The sequence below is a fragment of the Caretta caretta genome, chromosome 1 (assembly GCF_965140235.1).
Source record: "Caretta caretta isolate rCarCar2 chromosome 1, rCarCar1.hap1, whole genome shotgun sequence".
Taxonomy (NCBI): Eukaryota; Metazoa; Chordata; order Testudines; family Cheloniidae; genus Caretta; species Caretta caretta.
Window position 1 is genome coordinate 48,147,464 of NC_134206.1, and position 24,084 is coordinate 48,171,547.

Consider the following 24,084-nt stretch of genomic DNA (forward strand, 5'->3'; position numbering starts at 1 on the left):
CTCCATGGGTTTTGATGGGCAATTGTTGGGCCACTCCACATTATTCAGTTTTTTAAAATATTCTGCCCATATGGGTCCTGATTCTGCCACTGTTACATTCTAAATGGGCCATCTTGATTATCACTACAAAAGTTTTTTAATTAATTAGCTTCCTACAGTTTGTATGGCAACTTCCACCTTCTCTGTATGTATATATATATCTTCTTACCATATGTTCCATTCTTTGCATCCGATGAAGTGGGGTGTAGCCCACGAAAGCTTATGCTCTAATAAATTTGTTAGTCTCTAAGGTGTCACAAGTACTCCTGTTCTATTCACTGAGTAGTTTCTATTGATTCCATTAGGTGCCTAACTACCTTTGTAGATTCACCCACCTGGCTGATTGTTTTACAGGGTTTTAAATTGTATTACTTTTCACACTGTCTCTCTGACACCCTGAGGTGGGATTCTTTTCTCAGCAAAATGTTTCTATGTCTAACATCCTTGCTAATCTCAAATTGGGTATATTCCGTGCTGGAATCGGCCTTTTTTTGCAAAACACACTAGCTTTAACAACCCTGCTCCTTGCTGTTCTTTTGAAACCCGGCAAAATGAAATTAAAAGCAAGTGACAATAGCTGCACGTATTCTTTTCTGATCTTCTCTTGCCCTGACTGGGCGGGAGAGGAAAAATGATTTACCCATAGTGTCAGTCAAGGGTGGCATTTTCCTGCCTATAACTGACAGCTCCATAGATTGGGGGAAAGTTCTGTTTATTACATAAAGTGACTAATTTTTGCCAAGCAGGGGCTGCTCTTCTGTGGGCATTTTTAATAAACTCTTCAGATCAGGGCTAGCGCTGAAATTTTACTTCTTTTGCTCACTATTGCGGCACCCCCTCTCCCTTTTAGCCAGGGGGCCGAGGGCCAGCCCCCGGAGAGATGCGTTCTGCAGAGGCTGCGCCGCAGCCCCGGGCAGCAGAGCACGCTGCAGGAGCACCATTAAGCTGAGGAGAAGGGTGATCGCACTTTGCAGCGCTGTTCCCGCCAGCCCAGTGCAATCCTTGGCCTCACGTGCCAGGCCCGCGGAGCAGGGCGGGGAGCAACCCCACGTGCCAGGTCTGCAGCGCCCTGCAGTGCGGCGGGGCACGGGCTGCTGCCGCTGCCGCAGAGCGGGCTTGGCTGGGGGTGCCCGGAGACCATGGCTCTGAGGAAGGCAGCGCGACCGCGCTCTGCATCCGGAAAGCTGGAAACATTCCCCCGCGGCAGGTGAGCCCCCTTTCCCCCTCCAGCCTGCGGGCCCGGGCCGAGCCCCGGCGGCAGCAGCGTTGTGGGCTCGCTGTTGTCAAGCAACCAGGGCTGCGGCTTGCGCCGGCCAGGAGCCGCAGGTGCTCCCCGCGCCCAGCCCCACCCCGCCCCGCCCCGCCTCCTCTAGCCGCGGAGCCAGATGCCTGGGGGGCGTCGCCGCGCGCCTTCCCCTCCGGGCTGTGCGCGGGCTCGGGGCGTCGCTCGCCGCTGGGTCCCGCTCTGCTGTGCGCAGCCTGGGGAGTCGCTAGCCTGCTCCCGCCCCGGAGCGCTTGCTGCTGCCATGGGGAAGGTTTTGTTGTGGGCGCTTAGAGAAAGCGGTGCCAAGTCCCCCGCTGCTCGGGACAGCGCGAGGGAGGAGATGGAAGGAAGGAGCATTGCAATAGACACTGGGGGGAAGCCTGAGGGTCTTTTTTTTAAAACCCTTTCCTGTTAATGCCCTTGGTTATTGCCAGTAGTTATTCCCCTTCCTTTCTTCTTCCTCTTCTTCCTCTTCTGCTGCTGCCATTGTATTTGTCCCAGAGCCCAGCCTGATGCACAGGGCACAAGGTTGTGTCCTGGTCCCATGTCTGTCCTGGTTCCTGCTCACCACTGCTGTAGTGTATTGTGGAGGGGGGACAAGCCGCTGCTTCCGGGAGCTCCACAGAGCCATGTCACCCATGGAGCGGGGCAAGCCCCCGACCCAACTCCCCGGTGGGAGCTCCAGGGCCGGATTAAAAGGTCGGTTGGCTGGACGCGGCCCGCGGGCCGTAGTTTGCCCACCCCTGCACTAGGAGAACATTGTAGGGACTGTCTTTCCCAGGCCAAGTGTAGGAGGACTGGGCTGAGTGGAACTTACCCAAAACTTGGAAGGAAAGAACAAAGTTTAGGTGAGACCCAGGCATGGAGGCTTTTTGCTCTGCATGCTGTGTACTTTTGGTTGAATACGTAATAGTTTCTTTTGACAGGTTTCAGAGTAACAGCCGTGTTAGTCTGTATTCGCAAAAAGAAAAGGAGTACTTGTGGCACCTTAGAGACTAACCAATTTATTTGAGCATGAGCTTTCGTGAGCTACAGCTCACTTCATCGGATGCTTCTTCTTTTGAAGAAGTCTTGAAGCTACATTAATCAGCCACTGGTCACAGGTTTTTGGAGGAAAAGGGCTAATGTGCCAAAGTTGGGGCTGTCATGTTATCCAAATTGGTAAACAGGAGGGCTGCAGCATCATCTAAGCATGGTAGGACTATGTGGCCCTTTCCAGAAGGGGTGAAGATAGCAAAACCTATCTGCAGAGAGGTCCACTCAAGAGGGACTAAAAGGGGCTTAAACTGCAGCTCATCCCATAACTTAGACATTTGACAACATCTGCTTTTGTAAGGGGAGGCTTCCAGGTGCTTCTAAAACAGTCCTGGTGAGATCCCTACTTATAAAGAACAGGAATACTTGTGGCACCTTAGAGACTAGCAAATTTATTAGAGCATAAGCTTTCATGGGCTGCGATGAAGTGGGCTGTAGCCCACAAAAGCTTATACTCTAATAAATTTGTTAGTCTCTAAGGTGCCACAAGTTCTCCTTTCTTTTTGAGCAAACAGACTAACATGGCTGCTACTCTGAAACCTACTAATAAAGGTATCTCTTGACATGACAATCTTGACTTCGCAACCTGTATTGAATTTCTTAGCACGTGAGCAATGTTTTTAGTCTTGGAAGAAATGCTTGTGGTGGTATATTTTTTGTTATACAAGTTTGGGGTAGAGGGAACTGTGCGAGTAGCAGGAGAGTCTGCGCTCTGCTCGCTCTGATTAGACTGAGGCAGAGTTGTATGCTGGAAACTGACCTTTGGTGGTGGACTGAGATTTCTGAACGAAGTGATTGCCTGCATCTCTGTTCCAGGACTAGTATATTTGTAACTAGAGCAAGTTACGTTACAGCTATGTCTACACTTAAACCACTGCAGTGGCCTAGCTGCAATGGTGTGGGTGCGCTGTTGTAGTGCTTCAGTGTAGACACTCACTACAGTGGTGGGAGGGTGTCATAGGTGCCGACTCCATGGGTGCTCCGGGGCTGGAGCACCTATAGGGAAAAATAAGCGGGTGCTCTGCACCCACCGGCAGCCAAGCTTCCCACTTGTCACCTCCTTCTCCCACCCTCCGAGCGTGCCGCATCCCTGCTCCTGCCCCTCCCTCCCAGCGCTTCCCACCCCACCCCTTGCTGCCTAACAGCTGTTTGGCAGCACTTAGGACTTTCCGGGAGGGAGGGGGAGGAGTGGGGATGTAGTATGCTCAGGGGAGGAGGTGGGGAAGGGGTGGGGACTTGGGGGAAGGGGGTGGAATGGGGGCAGGGACTTTGGGGGAGGAGTGGAATGGGGTGGGGCGAGGGCAGGGAAGAGGTGGGGCCAGGGTGGGGTGGGGTGGGGTGGGGGGGGTCAAGCACCCACTAGCCGGAGGGGAAGTCGATGCCTGTGGAGGATGTGACGGTATCCCTGAGGTGCAACCGGGGACTGTGGGTCTGCTGTGCCCCCTTAACTCAGTAATCTTGGTTGTCTCAATGCCTTACTGGTGACAAGTAGCAAACCCCTCCAGTAGACCCACACGTGGAGCCCCACACCCAAACAGATTGCCTGAATGCTCCCAGAGACATTCATGAATCACACAGAAAAAGGCACCAGCCAAATCATCCCTGCTCCCAGCCTTGTACCTCCGGAATATACCATCTTGCACTGCTCAAGACCCTTTCTTGAGCAATGCAGGTTTATTAATTTGTTCATCACTTCATCAGTGGAAAATGGACATAACACCAGCCTTTGTAACCTGAGCAGATTTATCAAGCACTTCAGTCAAACTCACTGATAAGGATAAACATTAGAATAAGTTTATTGATTACAAAAGATGGATTTTAAGTGATTATAAGTGATAGGCAAAATTCAGAGTAGTTACCAAATGAAAATAAAAGATAAGCACCCAGTCTAAATTCTCAACCTTAATAGACTAGGCAGTATCTGGACTAAGCAGTTTTTCTCATCCCACTGGATACTGCATATTAGTTACAGCCTTCATATGCAGGCAGAGCCATCCTTAGGATTTATGGGGCCCTACACAGTATTATTAAACTGGTGCCCCTGTGCCCCACGGCAGCCCAAGCTTGTAGCCCAGTGTGGGGCGGAGGGGAGGGAGGGATGAGACAGCAAAGGATAACGAGATGCCCGTCCTGCTTCAAGGTGGCGGAGAGTCACAGTTCCCCGCAGAGACCCCTGTACTCTCTCCCTCATGCAGAATGGACATGCAGAAGTTACCTATTTAAAAGCACTAAACTTGGGAATAAAAAATGTCAGTCACAGGTTTTTTGATATGCTCTGAAGTTTGTCAGACATTTATTTTCAAAAACTTTGTAGTAAGGGTGAGTCAGCTGTCTTGCTGAATACAACATTAAATATTATGGAATACATGATGGAGCTCTTCTCTGTTTTACATTTTCTTAATCAGTATTTCTAAGCTGATTTTATATTTTAAATGTACTCTTAAGCCTTCATAAAATAATCATTCCAGATTACTACATATTTAACTCACTGAAACAAAGACATTATTTTAAATTAATCAGTCACAGAGGTTTAGTGTGTTCATAACAATGTTCATTGCTTTTAAAAAAAGGGAACATTAATTTACTTTGTGTAATCTCCATAACAATAGACATGCTTATGAAATTTCACCAACTTTAAAAAATATGTTTCCAAAGATTTTAGGCATAACAAAGGATTTTATATCTTATTAAGGTACTGATTTTGCTGGAGGGTTCTCTTAAAACTAGTTCATCAGATAGTCAGAAGTAAAGAAAGGGAAACTTTGTCCAGCTATCTGGAAAGAAAGGAGTGTTGTCTCTTTAAGGACAGGTTTCAGAGGAACAGCCGTGTTAGTCTGTATTCGCAAAAAGAAAAGGAGTACTTGTGGCACCTTAGAGACTAACCAATTTATTTGAGCATGAGCTTTCGTGAGCCACAGCTCACTTCATCAGATGTGTACCGTGGAAACTGCAGCAGACTTTATATACACACAGAGAATATGAAACAATACCTCCTCCCACCCCACTGTCCTGCTGGTAATAGCTTATCTAAAGTGATCAACAGGTGGGCCATTTCCAGCACAAATCCAGGTTTTCTCACCCTCCACCCCCCCACACAAATTCACTCTCCTGCTGGTGCTAGCCCATCCAAAGTGACAACTCTTTACATAATCAAGTCGGGCTATTTCCTGCATAGATCCAGGTTTTCTCACTTCCCCCCCCACCCCCATACACACACAAACTCACTCTCCTGCTGGTAATAGCTCATCTAAACTGACCACTCTCCAAGTTTAAATCCAAGTTAAACCAGAATATCTGGGGGAGGAAAAAACAAGAGGAAACAGGCTACCTTGCATAATGACTTAGCCACTCCCAGTCTCTATTTAAGCCTAAATTAATAGTATCCAATTTGCAAATGAATTCCAATTCAGCAGTTTCTCTCTGGAGTCTGGATTTGAAGTTTTTTTGTTTTAAGATAGCGACCTTCATGTCTGTGATTGCGTGACCAGAGAGATTGAAGTGTTCTCCGACTGGTTTATGAATGTTATAATTCTTGACATCTGATTTGTGTCCATTTATTCTTTTACGTAGAGACTGTCCAGTTTGACCAATGTACATGGCAGAGGGGCATTGCTGGCACATGATGGCATATATCACATTGGTGGATGTGCAGGTGAACGAGCCTCTGATAGTGTGGCTGATGTTATTAGGCCCTGTGATGGTGTCCCCTGAATAGATGACCGCTAGTGGCGTTCTGTTATTTTCTTTGTTAGGCCTGTCCTGTAGTAGGTAACTTCTGGGAACTCTTCTGGCTCTATCTATCTATTAGCCCCCAACTAAAACCCCTCCAACGCATTATTAAGGATCTACAACCTATCCTAAAGGATGACCCAACACTCTCACAAGTCTTGGGAGACAGGCCAGTCCTTGCCTACAGACAGCCCCGCAACCTGAAGCAAATACTCACCAACAACCACATACCACACAACAGAACCACTAACCCAGGAACTTATCCTTGCAACAAAGCCCGTTGCCAATTGTGCCCACATATCTATTCAGGGGACACCATCACAGGGCCTAATAACATCAGCCACACTATCAGAGGCTCGTTCACCTGCACATCCACCAATGTGATATATGCCATCATGTGCCAGCAATGCCCCTCTGCCATGTACATTGGTCAAACTGGACAGTCTCTACGTAAAAGAATAAATGGACACAAATCAGATGTCAAGAATTCTAACATTCATAAACCAGTCGGAGAACACTTCAATCTCTCTGGTCACGCAATCACAGACATGAAGGTCGCTATCTTAAAACAAAAAAACTTCAAATCCAGACTCCAGCGAGAAACTGCTGAATTGGAATTCATTTGCAAATTGGATACTATTAATTTAGGCTTAAATAGAGACTGGGAGTGGCTAAGTCATTATGCAAGGTAGCCTGTTTCCTCTTGTTTTTTCCTACCCCCCCCCCCCCCAGATATTCTGGTTTAACTTGGATTTAAACTTGGAGAGTGGTCAGTTTAGATGAGCTATTACCAGCAGGAGAGTGAGTTTGTGTGTGTATGGGGGTGGGGGGGGAAGTGAGAAAACCTGGATCTATGCAGGAAATAGCCCGACTTGATTATGTAAAGAGTTGTCACTTTGGATGGGCTAGCACCAGCAGGAGAGTGAATTTGTGTGGGGGGGTGGAGGGTGAGAAAACCTGGATTTGTGCTGGAAATGGCCCACCTGTTGATCACTTTAGATAAGCTATTACCAGCAGGACAGTGGGGTGGGAGGAGGTATTGTTTCATATTCTCTGTGTGTATATAAAGTCTGCTGCAGTTTCCACGGTACACATCTGATGAAGTGAGCTGTGGCTCACGAAAGCTCATGCTCAAATAAATTGGTTAGTCTCTAAGGTGCCACAAGTACTCCTTTTCTTTTTGTCTCTTTAAGGGCTCTCTTCAATGGGGGGTAGGGGGAGAGGGGGTGAAGGGAGACGGGGAAGGACAGGAAGTCTTTGGAAGCAAGTTCTTTTTACTATAGTAATTAAAATGTGTATTTTAGATAAGGGTGGTCTTTTTGAAGGATTTATTTAAAAAACTATGTGTCTGAAGATCCCAGCATTTAAGGCTAAAGATGATTGTGCATCTAAAAATCTGTGCAAGGATTTTTTGGAGATATGATTTTATAATCTTCACCAACTCACTAATGAAATATTTTTAAAGCACATTTTAAACTAAAGGCCTGTAGACTGACATGTTCTGAGTAAATATTACAGTAATGCACCACTGTTTTTGTCAGTAAATTCAGAAACTGACAGTATATACCTGGGGTTTGGCAAATGCCTCTTAAATGGCTTCATTACCCCTTGAATGGCTCTTTAACAGTTTCAATGTTGTGCTAATAGGTCTGGCTGGCTGGAATGCTTTTTCACTTTTAACTACTAGATCCCCTCCCGAGGAAGACTCACCAGGCTGCAACAGCCAGCTGTTGGAGCCTGCAGGAAGGGTCAGAACAGAGATAGGAAAGCCAGAATGGTGGACACTAAGACCCAGTGGTGCCCCAAATTTTCAGGTGCCCTAGGCACTGCCCTGTATGCAGGCTCTGTCTGTTAGCCTGGGGACTGATCTCCTCAGCTCCAGAGTTCTGATTCCCTTCAGCGTAGGTGGGGGAAGAGACAGGACAAAGCATGCGGCCTCTGCTCTCTATTTTATATCCTCATTCCATGTGCTTGGAGAACACAAGTCCAGGCATGTCAGGTGGGCATTGCTGAGTCACCAGGCAAGGCTGAGCAGTTCCCCTAGTGTGGCCTTGTGCAAGAGAGTCATTGAACTGTAAAAAGAAAAGGAGTACTTGTGGCACCTTAGAGACTAACAAATTTATTTGAGCATAAGCTTTCATGAGCTAAGTCTCTAAGGTGCCACACGTCCTCCTTTTCTTTTTGCGAATACAGACTAACACGGCTGCTACTCTGAAACCTGTCATTGAACTGTAACTCCCTTGCTGGACAATGGCTGCTGATGATTGTTCAACACCCATCTGGGCATTGGTTAGCTCCCTTGTGGTTTCTGGGGAGCTAATATCTGGTTGATTCCCCAATTCACAGTATATTTTAGTGACAACCATACAGCACAATCTCATAATTTCATATGCACTGATATACATATTTAGATAGAACAATGGCTTTCAGCAGATCATAACTTTTCCCATGATACCTTACATGGCATGCTTTATATGAAATATTACAATGATATAAAAATGATGAAGAGGTAGGTTACAGAGTGCTCCCCCAAGGTATAGAGTGTCACAGAGGGGTTCTCCCATTGCTGTAGTTCATCCACTTCCACAAGATGCGGTAAGTAGGTCGACAGAATTCTTCTATCAATTTACCGCTATCTACACCAGGGATTAGGTCGGTTTAACTATGTCCCTCAGAGCTGTGTTTTTCACACCTCTGAGCATCGTAGCTGGGTTGACCTAACTTTTTAGTGTAGACCTGGCCTTAGAATGTAACCAGAATCTGTATCACTGATTTCTGCTCTGCTGGAAAAGCTGACCTGCAAGGTCCTGACATCTGCTACCGCTTGGCAGATGGGCAAGACTAGTGTCAGACTGGGACAGTAGTATCTGAAGGGGGCATTAGGATTGAGTTGTGTTAATTAATCACAAAGTACTGGCATTCTGTCCAGCCTTCGTACCCAGCCTTCAGAGACTGACACCTCTTGGGTTTCCCTTTCTGTCAGTTTGACCAAAATCAAAAGACTTACTGATGTTGGGTAACAGAGTTTGGCCTGAATCCATACATCATCCTGGGTCATGATCATAGTCCTCACTTCATCCTTGGCCCAAGTTGTTGGTCAATCCATCACAGATATGGCTGGCACAAGAACTTCACAATCTGCCAGAAAATAAATGGTTGTGGTCAATAAGGGACGTGTTGCCTACACCTTCCAGGCTATTTATACTGTCCCAGAACATCCTGGTGATGTAACATTACCGTATTGATACATAATGTGTTGTGGGGAGCATAGCATGCAGGCACAGAATGCTCCTTGTTACATTTGGTGCACTGGATTATGGGATTGGTGCACTGCACTGTGGGATTGCCTACCACAAAGAAAAATGAAAGTTAAGAGAATGTTCTAAACTGACTAAACTAGTGTGAAAGGTTTGATCACAGAGATCCCCTTGGGACTGTCACCTGACGTGCTGAATTTACCTCTGAGCCCATTTTCTCTGCCATCTTGGGACTCCAGAACCCTGTCTTGTTGAGCCAGACACGCTAGCCTGCTGCAACACAGACTTAGATCTGGTCCACGCCCCCAAAGCCGCAGACTTTAGCCAAAAACTGCTCACCAGGTCACTTATCTCCAGCACCCAGACACCCAGTTCCCAATGGGATCCAAACCCCAAATCTGTTTTACTCTTTATAAAGCTTATACAGGGTAAACTCATAAACTATCTGTCCTCTAAAACACTGATGGAGAGATATGCACAGCTGTTTGCTCCCCCAGGTATTAATCACTTACTCTGGGTTTATTAATAAACAAAAATGATTTTATTAAGTATAAAAAGTAGGATTTAAGTGGTTTCAAGTAATAACAGACAGAACAAAGTAAGTTACCAAGCAAAATAAAACAAAACTCTCAAATCTAAGCCTAATACATTAAGAAACTGATTACAGGTAAATCTCACCCTCAGAGATGTTCCAATAAGCTTCTTTCACAGACTAGACTTCTTCCTAGTCTGGGCCCAGTCCTTTCCCCTGGTACAGTCCTTGTCAGTTCCAGCAGACATCTTAGGTGGAAACTAGGGGTTTTCTCATGACTGGACCCCTTTTGTTCTGTTCTACCCCCTTTTATATCTTTGGCACGAGACGGGAATCTTTTGTCTCTCTGGGTTCCCACCCCGCCTTCTATATGGAAAAGCACCAGGTTTAAGATGGATTCCAGTATCAGGTGACATGTTCACATGTCCTGTGAGACCTCAGCCTCCATTCTTCCAGGGCTGACCCCCAGGAATATAGGAAGGCTTGCAGGTAAATAAACCATTTAAAACTAATTGTCCTAGTCAATGGGAGCCATCAAGATTCTAAACCACCATTAATGGCCCACACTTTGCATAATCACAGTAGTACCTCAGACTTATACTTCATATTCCTAGTTTCAGATACAAGAATGATACATTCATACAAATAGGATGAACACACTCAGTAGATTATGAGCTTTGTAATGATACCTTACAAGAGACCTTTTGCATCAAGCATATTCCAGTTACATCATATTCACACTTATAAACATATTTTTATAAAGCATATGAAGTGCAACATCACAGCTGGCACTAGTCATGCTTCCCATCCATATCAGGAAGCTAGCACACTACCAAGAGCTCAGAATGACACTGGCCCCAAGCAAGACTGTCAATTTTGTCAAAACAGTCAATTCTGGGTCTGATTCTGTTCAATATCTTCATCAATGATTTAGATAATCGCATAGAGAGTACACTTATAAAATCTGTGGATGATACCAGGATGAGAGGGGTTGCAAGTACTTTGGAGGATGGGATTAACATTCAAAATGATCTGGACAAACTGGAGAAATGGTCTGAAGTAAATAGGATAGAATTCAATAAGGGCAAATACAAAGTACTCCACTTAGGAAGGAAAAATCAGTTGCACACATACAAAATGGGAAATGACTGCCTAGCGAGGAGTACCGTGGAAAGGGATCTGAGAGTCAGAGTGGATCACAAGCTAAATGTGAGTCAACAGTGTAACACTGTTGCAAAAAAAACCAAAAAAACCCAAGTATAATTCTAGAATGTATTAGCAGGAGTGTTGTAAGCAAGACACGAGAAGTAATTCTTCTGCTCTAGTCCACGCTGATTAGGCCTCAACTAGAATATTGTGTCCAGTTCTGGGCACCACATTTCAGGAAAGATGTGGACAAATTGGAGAACGTCCAGAGGAGAGCAACAAAAATTATTAAAAGTCTAGAAAACATGACTGATGAGGGAAGATTGAAAAAAATTGGGTTTGTTTAGTCTGGAGAAGTGAAGACTGAGGGGGGGACATGATAATAGTTTTCAAGGACATAAAAGGTTGTTACAAGGAGGGGGGAGAAAAATTATTCTTATTAACCTCTGAGGCTAGGACAAGAAGCAATGGGCTTAAATTGCAGCAAGAGTGGTTTAGGTGGACATTAGGAAAAACTTCCTTTCAGGGTGGGTAAGCCTTGGAATAAATTGCCCAGGGAGATTGTGGAATCTCCGTCATTGGAGATTTTTAAGAGCAGATTAGAGAAACATCTGTCAGGGATAGTCTAGATCAGTGCTTCTCAAGCTATCTGATGTGTGGGACCGGTGTTTTTTTTTTCCAATATGCACGCAGACCGGCAGCTGATGGCTCGCAGACTGGCACCGGTCCGTGGACCCACCACTTTGAGTAGCACTGGTCTAGATGATACTTAATCCTTCTATGAGTGCAGGGGACTGGACTAGATGACCTCTTGAGGTCCCTTCCAGTTCTACGATTCTATGATTCTGTTAATTTAATTTCAGTTCCAACAACCTGTGTTAACCCATGTGTATATGTGAATACAACCTAGGTTTCATCTTTAAAAGAATTGGGCACTGAATTTGAGCATCTTTTTGGTCAGGGGTAGATGGGTGATTAGCTTCATGTCTATGTTCTCAGTCAAATTATTTTGGTGCTAACTTCTCCTTACTCCTGGCAATGTTGTTGTCATGAGCAAACTTCACAGCTGCTGCTGATGTGCTCTCTTGTGTTAGGAGGAATGACTCTCACTGTGGCAGTAAATGATAACAAGAAATCTCAGTAATGCACAAATGAGATCATCCTCTCACAACTTCAAACCCACATGTGATTACAAACCGTGACATTTCAATGTAGCGTGATCTCCCGCATGATGGAGAAAAGCAGCTTGCCATATGGATCGCTGCTCCATCACATATCTTTGCAAGTACATTCACAGACATGAGTCACAGTAGACAAGAATCGTTAGTGTTTGGGCAAATGTAAGCTGTACTCGAGTGTGCATCGGTGATTATTTTGTTATGTGCTACATCTTGGGGAAACATAAGATGGTTCCTGCTTATAGGGGCCTGAGCCACATAGGAATTATTTTCAATCACATATAATTGAAAATACATTATGGAAATATGTTGGAGAGCCTGTATCAAGGGCTCTTACTCTCCTAGGCTAGCATGACAGATTGTCTTGTGTACCCTAGCAGCATGAACATCATCATCATGTGAAAATAACTATTCTTGGCTTCCATGTTCCACTAGGGAAATTCATTTGCTTTCATCTAGAAAAACTGTTTGTGCTTTTCAGACCTGCAGATGAGGCAAGATTCAGCAAGTGCGCAAAGGACCCAGTTCTTCTGCCCTTACTCTCGTTAATGGGGCTACTGATAGGAGTAAGAGCTGTAGGATCAGGTCCGTATCCAGATCATATAGTGCTGTAAAATAATTTCAGAAAATTCTAAGGAAGATCAACAATCTCACTAGTGCCTAATGCCTAAACTAGGCGGGGGGAGATTGGTAGCGTGCCTCACCACCCTCTCCCCAAACTGATGGTGTGCTCTAGCTTCCCCCTACCATCATTCATTGCCTTTTCCCATTTGTCAACAATGAGAAGTAGAAGTATGGAATAGCTAGCAAAATCTCCCTAACTTAGTTCAGAGAGGCAGTCTTCTCTAGTAGGTAGGAACACAGCCTAGGAGTTAAGCAACCTGCTTTCTGTTCCTGGCTCTGCCACCAGTGTCATGTGTGGAAGTGAGCAAGCCATTTCACCTTTCACTATCACCATTTCCCCATCTTTAAGAGGGACAGTAAAACTTATCCCCCTCTGTAAAGTGACTCGAGATGTACAGATGAAAAACACTACACAAGAGCCAAGTATCATTGGTTTCAGTACTCTGACATTGCCCCGTACATGACTCTCTTCTGGTGTTTGTTCTGACAGCATTTTGAATGAGCTACGGGAGTCGATGGCCGAAACCGAGGCTTCATTTCGACGTGCCCGGACTTTGCTAGGAGGCCCCAGATTGCAAGCTGCCTCTCCAGTTTCCCTCAGGAGCTTTTCAGAAGAAGCACGAGAAGAAAGCTCTTGGCTTCCAGAATGGCTGGTGAAAGAGTTACTGAAAGGGCAGCAGAGGAGTCACTCAATAGGACTTCTGGAGAATATATTGGAGCGTGAAAGTTTTCGGCATCACATTGACTCTGCCAAGAGTCTGAGGAAAGGAAAGGTATTTTCAGTGCTCTCCAGTTTGTGTCTCCTGTGGTATGCCCCCTTTGTGAATAGCATTTGCCACAGGAGAGGAGCCAGAAAGCCAGAACTCTGGTTTTCAGTGCGAGTGTAATGATCTTAAGAACTTTACAATGTAATGTGTGTTTTAAAACCCCCCCAAAAAGCCTGTTTAGGCATATGCTTGCCTTTTGATGCACCGAGTTATATGGCTAAATCCCTGCATGGTGACGGGGATGTATACTCATATGCAACCCACCTGAAAATTTATCTGGCCATCTAAGAAAGCAGAGCAACAAAAAGCCCTAGATGCTGGCTCTGCAGTAGGCTGATCTGAGGCAGAAACCAATTTAAAAAAAAAATCTGCATACAAAAAGCAACCCTCCAGTTTTATGGTGCGAGTTGCCCAATGTAGGGATCGCTGCTCAGGTACCTGAATTACCTGCATGCACTCCTATAATCAAGACCATCAGCCTACAAGTCTCAAAAGAGTGACTGAGTGTGGGTTTGGGAGGATGATACCTCTAACACTCAGTTGCACCAAGCCTCCACTTAGCTAGTCTAAAAAGGAATGTGGCGAGTTGGGGTGGAATATCAGTTGCTGGAAGTTGGGCTGAGTAAGGACTTGTCTACACTTGAAATGCTAGAGCAGAGCAACTGCGGCACTTCAGTGTGGACGCTGCCTATGCCGATGGGAAAGATTCTCCCATCAACATAAATAACCCACCTCCCTGAGAGGTGGTAATTAGGCTGAGGGGAGAATTCTTTCATCGACCTAGCGCTGTCTACACAGGGACTTACATTGGCTTAATTATGCCACTCAGGGGTTTGGTTTTTTCACACTCCTGAGTGATGCAGTTATGTGGGTGTAACTTTCTAGTACAGACCAGGGCTAAGGACTGCAGGATTTAGCTCAAGAAAAGGAAAAGTAGGGTAAGTGTCACATTCTGGGATGCAATCCAAACTGGTGATGAGTTGTCACCTCTCATCCTGTAACCCTTAAGTGCCTTAAAGCTTCGCTTTTGTAGCTCTTTGCCTTGGACACCCACAGTCAGCAGCAAGCATGCACTCTACGTCTATGTATTGGGCAGCTCTGGTCCAATGTTTTGGATCCAGGAGCCTGCCTGCAATACCACAGACTTCTACTGGTCTCCACCAGCCTTGGTTAACAACTGGTAAGGTGACTCCATGCTCTCCCCAGCCCCAAAATTTTCCTGAAACGTGTTCTGAAATGTCCAGCTCTGTCCTGGCACAATCAGAGGAATGTTAAGGTTTTATTGCTCCTTTAAAGAGTCAGTATCCAACAGTTTGTTATTTTAACTGGAGTTACCAAACAGTTTGGTTCAAACTAGCGCTGGATTGGTTTAGATTAAAGATAAACCAAGTTTATTTAATTCCAAAGAGAGAGGTTTTAAGTGAGTACGTGTATAAGGATTAAAGTCAGAAATGGTTACAAGAGAAATAAAGCTCAAACCCTTTCTAATAACTAAAACTTAACACTCTAGAGTTGGTTCAAGATAAAATCCTCACCATGTTTTCACCAAGATGGCTGATCAAACTCCTGAGTCAGGATCCCCAGAAGTCAAAGGGCTGGTACCTTTGTCTTCTTAGGTGAAAGATGGCTAATTTAGGATTCTGTTACCCCTCTCTTTTATAGTCCAATGAATCTTTGAAATGGATTCTTCTGAAGGATACCTCCAGATAAGTCTATTTCTACCTCTGGGGCAGGCAACATGGAGTTTGTCTTGAAGGAAGTGATCTGCTGCTTCTTCTCCCACTGGGGTTGGTTGCTAAAATGCAGATTATTTAGTTTCTACCCCTCCAGTGCGGCAGAATGACCATTAAACACACGATAGTCGATCTTTTCCCTGCTGTAATAGTGTGAGGTTTGCCTCCACAAGTTGTTAGCTTGATGGGTCTGTTTATGTAATATATAAATACATTCTTATGGTCTGTCAAAGTATTTTGGAAGTAACTTCCTGGTGGGAAAACCACATTCCTTTGTCTAGTGTGGGATAACTCTTCTTTGGCTGGCAAACACATTTCAAGAATTATAATTTCAGTTTATGTCCATAGTTCAGTTCTTTGCACCTATATAATGCAATAGAGATGGGCTGAACACTTCAATAGTCTACTCAATAGACCATCCACAATTGATTGGCGTGTCCTTGATCATTTACCCAAGAAACCTATCAAAGAGGATCTCGACTTCCCTCCATCAGTTGTGGAAGTTATGAAAGCCATTAAACAACAGAACTCTGGCAAATCATCCAGAAAAGATAGTATTCCAGCAGAATTGTATAAATTAGCAGGCCCAAAGTTTATCAAGGTGTTCCATGACATCTTGAGGAGCATTTGGGAGGAAGAAGAAATGCCACAAGACTTCAAAGATGCTACTATTGTATTACTGTTCAAAAACAAAGGTAGCAAAGCTGACTGCGGAAACTACAGAGCCATTGCTCTCCTCTGTACAGCAGGGAAAATACTAGCTTGCCTTCTACTGAGCAGACTCATTGCAAACATATATGAGGAGAATCTTCCAGAAGCGCAGTGTGGTTTCAGACCTGTTCGTAGTATTATGGACATGATCGTTGTTGGAAAGCAGGTCCAGGAAAAATGTTTAGAGCAGAACATAGACCCTTATGCAGTTTTCATTGATTTGACCAAAGCTTTTGATACGGTCAACAGAGAGGGTCTAAAGAAAAGGAGTACTACAGGCTATTCTACATAAACTGGGCTGCCCAAGAAGGTTCATATAAATCATCCATCTGTTCCAAGACCACATGACAATGCAAGTGCTCACCAGCAGTGACTTTTCTGATACATCTGAAATTTCGAATGGAGTGAAGCAAGGCTGCGTACTTGCTCCAGTGCTGTTCAATTTGTTTTTTGTCTGTGTCCTCAGCCATGCCACAAGGGACTTGGATCAAGGGATATACATCCGCTACTGACTCAATGGCTCCCTCTTTGATCTTAAAGACTCAATGCGAAGACCAAGATGCTGGAGAGACTTCTCATCTAGGCACTTTTTGCAGATGACTGCGCCTTAATGGTCCATAGATATGATGACCTTCAGGCCATTGTTGATAGGTTTTTTGAAGCATCCCAGCTCTTTGGATTTACGCTCAATCTTGGTAAGATAGAGGTCTTGTTCCAACCAGCATCTCGTTCCAATGCCCCAGTGCCAGCCATCTTCATCTAAGGCATACAGCTGAAAAATGTGGATCAGTTCAAGTATTTGGGCAGCACCATCTCAAGTGACAGTTCCCTTGATAAGGTAATTGCCTCCAGAATCAGTAAAGCCACCCAGGCTGACTCCGAACAAAAGTCCTTAACCAACACAACATTCGTCTCTCCACCAAATTGAAGATCTACAGTTCAGTGGTTCTAACATCTCTCCTGTATGGATCTGAGACATGGACTCTTTATTGCTCTAGCAATTTCACATGTGCTACCTCCACTCAATAATGAGCATTCACTGGCAGGACAGAGTGACCAATATTAAGGTAATTGAGAATAGGTGCTGACTCCATGGGTCAGTGAGCACCCATGGAAAAAAATTAGTGGGTGCTTAACACCCACTGGCAGCCAGCTTCCCCCTTTCTCCCCCAGCACTTTCTGTCCACCAGCAGCCCTGTCGATCAACTCCTTCCCCTCCCTCCCAGCACCCCCCGCCTGCTGCAGATCAGCTGTTCTGTGGTGTGCAGGAGGTGCTGGAGGGGTGGGGGAGGAGCGGAACTGGGCAGGAAGGGGCGGGAAGAGGCAGGGCAGGAGTGGGGGTGTGGGGGAAGGGGTTGGGTGGGGGTGGTGCCTGGGGCAGAACTGGGCAGGAAGAGGTGGGGTGGGATGGAGGCTTGGAGGAAGGGGGTGGGTGGGGGCGGGGTCTAGGGTGGAGCTGGGGGTTGAGCACCCCCAGGGCCCAGAGGTAGCTAGGGCCTGTGTCCTTGAGAAAGAAAACACAACCAACAGTGAGGAAATGTTACTGAGAGCACAATTTAGGTGCACCAGACATGTCATCAGAATGGAAGAACACCATCTCCCAAAACAGATCTTGTAGCTGAGTCAGGGCAAAAGAAAGAAGGATCGTCCATATAAGCACTTCAGAGATAATCTGAAGAGCAGTCTCCAGTGGGCTGGCATCATTCCCAGAGAACTTGAGCAACTTGGCTCAGAACAGGGCTCACTGGCAGTCTCTGTTAAGAACAGCATGTAACAGGTTTGAGAGGGATCGACAAAATCATCTCCAGGCTGCATGTGAAAGGCGCCACAGAGTTGCATCATCAAACATCAAAGATACAGACTTCCCATGCCCTCAGTGCGGCCAACTCAGTGCACCAGGGTTTGGACTTCAGAGTCAAATGTTTCAGAGTAACAGCCGTGTTAGTCTGTATTTGCAAAAAGAAAAGGAGTACTTGTGGCACCTTAGAGACTAACCAATTTATTTGAGCATGAGCTTTCGTGAGCTACAGCTCACTTCATCGGATGCATGCCGTGGAAACTGCAGCAGACTTTATTTATACACAGAGAATATGAAAAAATACCTCCTCCCACCCCACTGTCCTGCTGGTAATAGCTTATCTAAAGTGATCATCAGGTGGGCCATTTCCAGCACAAATCCAGGTTTTCTCACCCTCCACCCCCCCACACAAATTCACTCTCCTGCTGGTGATAGCCCATCCAAAGTGACAACTCTTTACACAATGTGCATGATAATAAAGTTGGGCCATTTCCTGCACAAATCCAGGTTCTCTCACATCCCCCCCACCCCCATACACACACAAACTCACTCTCCTGCTGGTAATAGCTCATCCAAACTGACCACTCTCCAAGTTTAAATCCAAGTTAAACCAGAACATCTGGGGGGGGGGTAGGAAAAAACAAGAGGAAATAGGCTACCTTGCATAATGACTTAGCCACTCCCAGTCTCTATTTAAGCCTAAATTAATAGTATCCAATTTGCAAATGAATTCCAATTCAGCAGTTTCTCGCTGGAGTCTGGATTTGAAGTTTTTTTGTTTTAAGATAGCGACCTTCATGTCTGTGATTGCGTGACCAGAGAGATTGAAGTGTTCTCCGACTGGTTTATGAATGTTATAATTCTTGACAACTTCAAATCCAGACTCCAGCGAGAAACTGCTGAATTGGAATTCATTTGCAAATTGGATACTATTAATTTAGGCTTAAATAGAGACTGGGAGTGGCTAAGTCATTATGCAAGGTAGCCTATTTCCTCTTGTTTTTTCCTACCCCCCCCCCAGATGTTCTGGTTTAACTTGGATTTAAACTTGGAGAGTGGTCAGTTTGGATGAGCTATTACCAGCAGGAGAGTGAGTTTGTGTGTGTATGGGGGTGGGGGGGATGTGAGAGAACCTGGATTTGTGCAGGAAATGGCCCAACTTTATTATCATGCACATTGTGTAAAGAGTTGTCACTTTGGATGGGCTATCACCAGCAGGAGAGTGAATTTGTGTGGGGGGGTGGAGGGTGAGAAAACCTGGATTTGTGCTGGAAATGGCCCACCTGATGATCACTTTAGATAAGCTATTACCAGCAGGACAGTGGGGTGGGAGGAGGTATTTTTTCATATTCTCTGTGTATAAATAAAGTCTGCTGCAGTTTCCACGGCATGCATCCGATGAAGTGAGCTGTAGCTCACGAAAGCTCATGCTCAAATAAATTGGTTAGTCTCTAAGGTGCCACAAGTACTCCTTTTCTTTTAGAGTCAAATGTGTAGCCATAGATGAGAACTGCAACAATATCGTTGTCGTTGGCAGCAATGGACTACCAACATGCAATTATATTAGTAACCAGTGGGTTATGAGCTTTCTGTTGATACCTTGCATGGCACTTATCAGATACATTTCATTACATTAGAACTGGTAGGCCAGCTGGAAATTCAGTAGCAGATATCAGAGTGCCCCTTGCCCCCTGGGCTGTTCTTAATGTCACAGTAAGAAATATTAAAATGTTCCTGGTTATAAACATATTATGCAGCGAGAAGGGTTATTACAAGGGTGGATTAGTCAGACAAATTCTGCACTTGTATCCAAGTATGAAAAGCTGATAGCCTTAACATGAGTGGCGACTTACGGGAGTGTCTGTGCAATGATACGTACCATTACATATATGGGGAATTATCAGTGTGTTAGGGTTCTGAGCATGGCCAGCGTTACCAAGATATTTCCAGAAGCCTGAGTAGACTCAGTCAAAAGTACCTCTTCTCAAACCAACTGGCCTCTGGAATTATTATTAAATATTACATCCACTGAAACTCTGTGTGTGTGTGTGTGTGTGTGTATTTGTATTCAAGAGCAGAATTTTCCCCTTAATATTTGTGTGGTGCTTGGAAGGTGTCAAGCTCAATATAAATTATAAGTATTATTACTCTTGCATGTTTATACAGTGGTAAAAGTATCATGTCTGTGGTAAATTGTTGTTGTGTCTATGTTAGATCAGTCATGATGCACTCTCACTTTGCCACAGATACTGTGGATAAGAAGGAACTTTAAGTGAATCAGCTAGAGCAGGGGTGGGCAAACTTTTTGGCCCTAGGGCCACATCGGGTACAGAAATTGTATGGAGGGCCAGATAGGGAAGGCTGGGGGAGGCGATGCCTCCCCAAACAGCGAGGCGTGGCCTGGCCCCTGCCCCCATTCCAGCCCTCCAGAACTCCCACCCCCATCAAACCTCCCCTGCTCCCCACCCCTGACTACCCCCTGGGACTCCTGCATCCTATCCAAACACCCTTGCTCTCTGCCCCCTGACCAGCCCCCTGACTGCCCCCCGTAGTGCCCCCCCCACCCCCATCCAACCCTCCCTGCTCTCCCCGCCCCATGTTACCTGTGGGGTGGGGGAAAGGGGGGCTCAGTCATTTCCCTGTGCGTTTTCCCTGCTTGTTCGGCTGCTCTCCCTGGCAGTCGGGCAGGGCTCACTCCCTGTCTGGGCTTGGCTACTGGGGACAGGGGCCAAGTATGCTGGAGGTGGAGGGGGGCCCTGGTTTGCTCTGCCCCTGTCCTCGGCAGCAGGGCCCAGGCCCCTTGACCACCCCCATGCAACTCCCTCTGTTCCTCACCTCCCCCCTCGAAACTCCCCCTGACCGCCCTGCCCTGGGGCACCAGGTTGGGCCGTGCAATAGCCATGCCACCTGGCCAGAGCTGTAGCCACGCTGCCTAGGTGCTGGGGGAACTGTGACTGCGAGGGAGGCAGGGGAACAGAAGGGGAGGACCAGGGGCTAGCCTCCGCCCCGCTCACCACACCGCTGCCGGGGAGTTGGGCTGGCTCCTCTGCAAGCCTGTCCTGACCCCACTCCCTGGCAGGAGCTCGGGGCCAGAGGGAAGGGTCTTGCGGGCCAGATGTGGCCCGCAGGCCGTAGTTTGCCCCCCTCTGAGCTAGAGACTCGAGCCAGTAGGAGCCGTGGCAAAAGGATCCAAAGCAGGGAATGCTGCATTGATGGGGGTGGGAAGAGGTAAAATAAGGTCCAGCCAGGGCCACCTCTTTCCCCAGTATCCCTGCACCCAGAACAGTGCAGGGAAGACACTCCACCCCATCTCTGGGGAAACTAGGATCCAGGCGGTTACTTCACACTTCACCCCCACTCCACTATGTATGTGGCCTTGTTTGGGGGGCAGAACTACAGGGAGGAGCCAGCCAGATGCTCTGTCCAGTAGAAGCTGAAGCAGACAAAGCAGAATTCAGAGACCTGTGTACAGTTTTGACAGGACTTTCTCTGCCCTGTGCTAATTGGTGGTTTGCTGTAACCCTCTCCCTCCCTTTCCTCACAGTCTCTTCACCTCAGCTGCGTTCCACACCTGCCCCTCTTACCACCTTCTCCCCTGCCCAGTCCCCTTCACTCCCCTGCCCTTCAGTGTCCCATCTCCCTTCAGTTTTCTTTCCAGGTAGCTGATCTCTTCCAAACTAAACTCACCTGCCCTCAAAAAATTGTGGAACTAACCTCAGGTTTGCTGCCATCACATTGTTCGCTCTGTTTGTGTGTTTTTATAACCTTTCCCCTACCCTGTGTCTGTTTTGTCTATTTAGACTGTTAACTCCTTGGGCAGGGACTGTTTGCTGCTCTGTTTGTATAGTGCCTAGCACAATGGGGCCCTGTCCTTGGTTGGTCCTTAGGCACTGCCTTAATAATTATGATTAGAACCAAAGTGAAATGCAGCTTGATTCATTGTTTATCATTTCAATGAAGCTAACAGTTGTAGTGTTGCATAGATTACAGCTTCAAAAGACAGATTGTTTATTCAATAAATTATTGATGAATGCAGCTCAGTGAACATTTGAAACAATTGCTTGTCAATCTACTGAATAAATAACAACACCTAAAACACTTACAGTAAATATTGCCTCCTGGATTCAAAGGGACTCAGGAAAAAGGATAGATGGATGCTCTTTTACTTTGTCTTCATAGAGGTATATAAAAATGCATTTCATATTTGAGGGTCTGATTGTGTGGTGGTTTGAGCATCTCCAGCAATGTGTGTGGCTTCAGTAGAAACTGAAAACAGTCAAGTGAAGTTGAGCGTTCTCAATATTTTACAGGATCAGGCCTTTAGTCTGTCATAAGGTTTAGTTTAAAGATGATTTTGATAAAACAAAGAACGGGCCTGATCCTCTTCCAGTTACAGGCAATTACAAATGCCCTTTGTCTTCAGTAGGTGTAGGATTGAATCTTAATTCAGAGAATGTACAATTGGGATTTTCTTAGCATTGATGCAACAATTATGTTTAAAAAAACAGTCTGAGGGGAAAGAAGTTGGTTTAACTTGTACGTAAGTAGAGATCCTCTTCTTTCCTTTCCTCTCGACTCCCTTTTAAACATGAACACACTCAGGCTTCATATCAGTTGTGTATTCCACTTTTGTGTCTTCACTAAAGGTGTGGCTCTAATACAGTACATATATTTTTAACTCTTGCTTTCTCTCTTTATTTTGGAAAGATTGAACAACAAGTGACCCTTGAACAACTTCAGAAACTAAATACAGCTTTTCAGGTATGACTTTATTAGTGAAATCATATTAGTACATAGCCCTGATCACAAAAGGAAATGCCCAATTTATGCAAAACAATGTGTAGATTAGCAATAAACTTGGGGGGCAGGAACTGTTTTTCTCTGTACAGCGATGAGCCTGTTTTGGGTACCACTGTAATACAGGAATCATTTATAGAATCATGGTTGGTACTTCAGATGTTTCAGGTTATGTTGTGTCTTGTGCTTTTATGTAATGTTGTTAATAGGTACATTATGCATTGAGGTTTGTTTCCATATGTAGTTGTCACTCACACCCATGTTTGTTTCTCAGAACTGTGATCTTTCCTAGTTTTGCTTTTTGGTAAAGAATATTTCAGGCTGAACTTGTGGATCTAATTGTTAACATGACAAACTCTTTTTTTTCTTTCTCTGAACTATATATGGGTTTTCTTAATGCATATGCCAAGCAGAATGCCCAGAAGATTTGAATATTCTTTGTGGAACACGTCTTTGTACAAAATAATACAGTTGGTCTCATGCAAATATTTTAGGATCAGCGTTCTAAAATCAATAAAGAACAGGTTTTTTGAACTCTAAAACCCCAATGTGTGGATCATTCCTTTATATCCAGGTTGATCTGCAAAAGGACAAGCAGAAAAAGTGATCAGGGGCTCTACAGTAAAGTTATTACATTAAATAACAATGATACAGTGAACTCCCAATGATCTCAAAGAACAATATACAGAGAGAGCAGATCTACCAGTAGCCTGTACATCAATGTAGTTACACCGGTGCAAAACCCTAATGGCAGACAACAGCACTGTTGCAATCTCCTTTATGCTGAAGTTACGCCAGTGTGAATTTCCTAGTGAGGGGCTGCTGTTTTGTAGGAGGAAGAGGGGAAATGGGAGCTGTGCTCAGGAACTGGAGCCACCAACCACCATCAGGAGCTGTTGCAAGGAGAGAAGGCAGGAACTAATGGAAGGAGAGGAATGTCTGAGGGGGAAGGAAACCTAACACCCAGGTAGCAGGAGAAGGGAGCTGGTGGCCAGGCAGCATGTGCAAAGGGAGAGGAGGAGCAGGAAACATGCAGTAGTGGTAGCATGGTACTTTTTTTTTTTTGCAATCCAATACCTAAATACTTCCCTAATGCTGCTATTGTTCTAGAAGTCCCAAGGTGGTGTTCTGCATGACTGTGAATGGCTGGGGAAGTTTCTGTCAGAAGAGGGATGATCAGGGAGCTAGACTGGAACGTAGGAGATCTGAATTCAATTCGCTGCTCCATCCCAGACTTCTGGTGTGATTTTGGGCAAGTTGCTTAGCCTCTGTGGGCCTCAGTTCCCCATCTGCAAAAGTGGGGGTAATTGCACTTCCCCTATTTCCCCGGGATGTTGTGAGGGTAAATACATTACAGGTGTTCTGAAACTACATAGATGAGATGAGCCAAATTATCAAAAAGCTTGAGAATCTCTGCAGTAACTAAAATAGCAGTTTTTTAAGTTCTCAGATTGCTTGTGAAGGAGTCAATGAG

The 24,084-nt window shown here is 45.5% G+C and overlaps 1 protein-coding gene across 5 annotated transcripts in view; it reads left to right on the forward strand.

The window, feature by feature from the left end:
• Nucleotides 1-911: 911 nt before the first annotated feature.
• The window catches only part of LOC125635341 (cilia- and flagella-associated protein 337), a 74,648-nt gene continuing 51,475 nt past the window's right edge, over nt 912-24,084 (forward strand). For 2 of the 5 annotated variants that reach the window (XM_048846928.2, XM_048846938.2), the window contains exons 1-3: nt 916-1,246; nt 13,295-13,577; nt 22,521-22,574. In XM_048846928.2, the coding sequence (XP_048702885.2) occupies nt 1,179-1,246; nt 13,295-13,577; nt 22,521-22,574 (405 nt within the window). In that variant the 5' untranslated portion in view covers nt 916-1,178. Of the gene's footprint in view, nt 1,247-13,294; nt 13,578-22,520; nt 22,575-24,084 lie in introns of all 5 variants that reach the window. The other 3 variants (XR_007356234.2, XM_075127766.1, XM_048846947.2) reach the window with 3 other exon arrangements.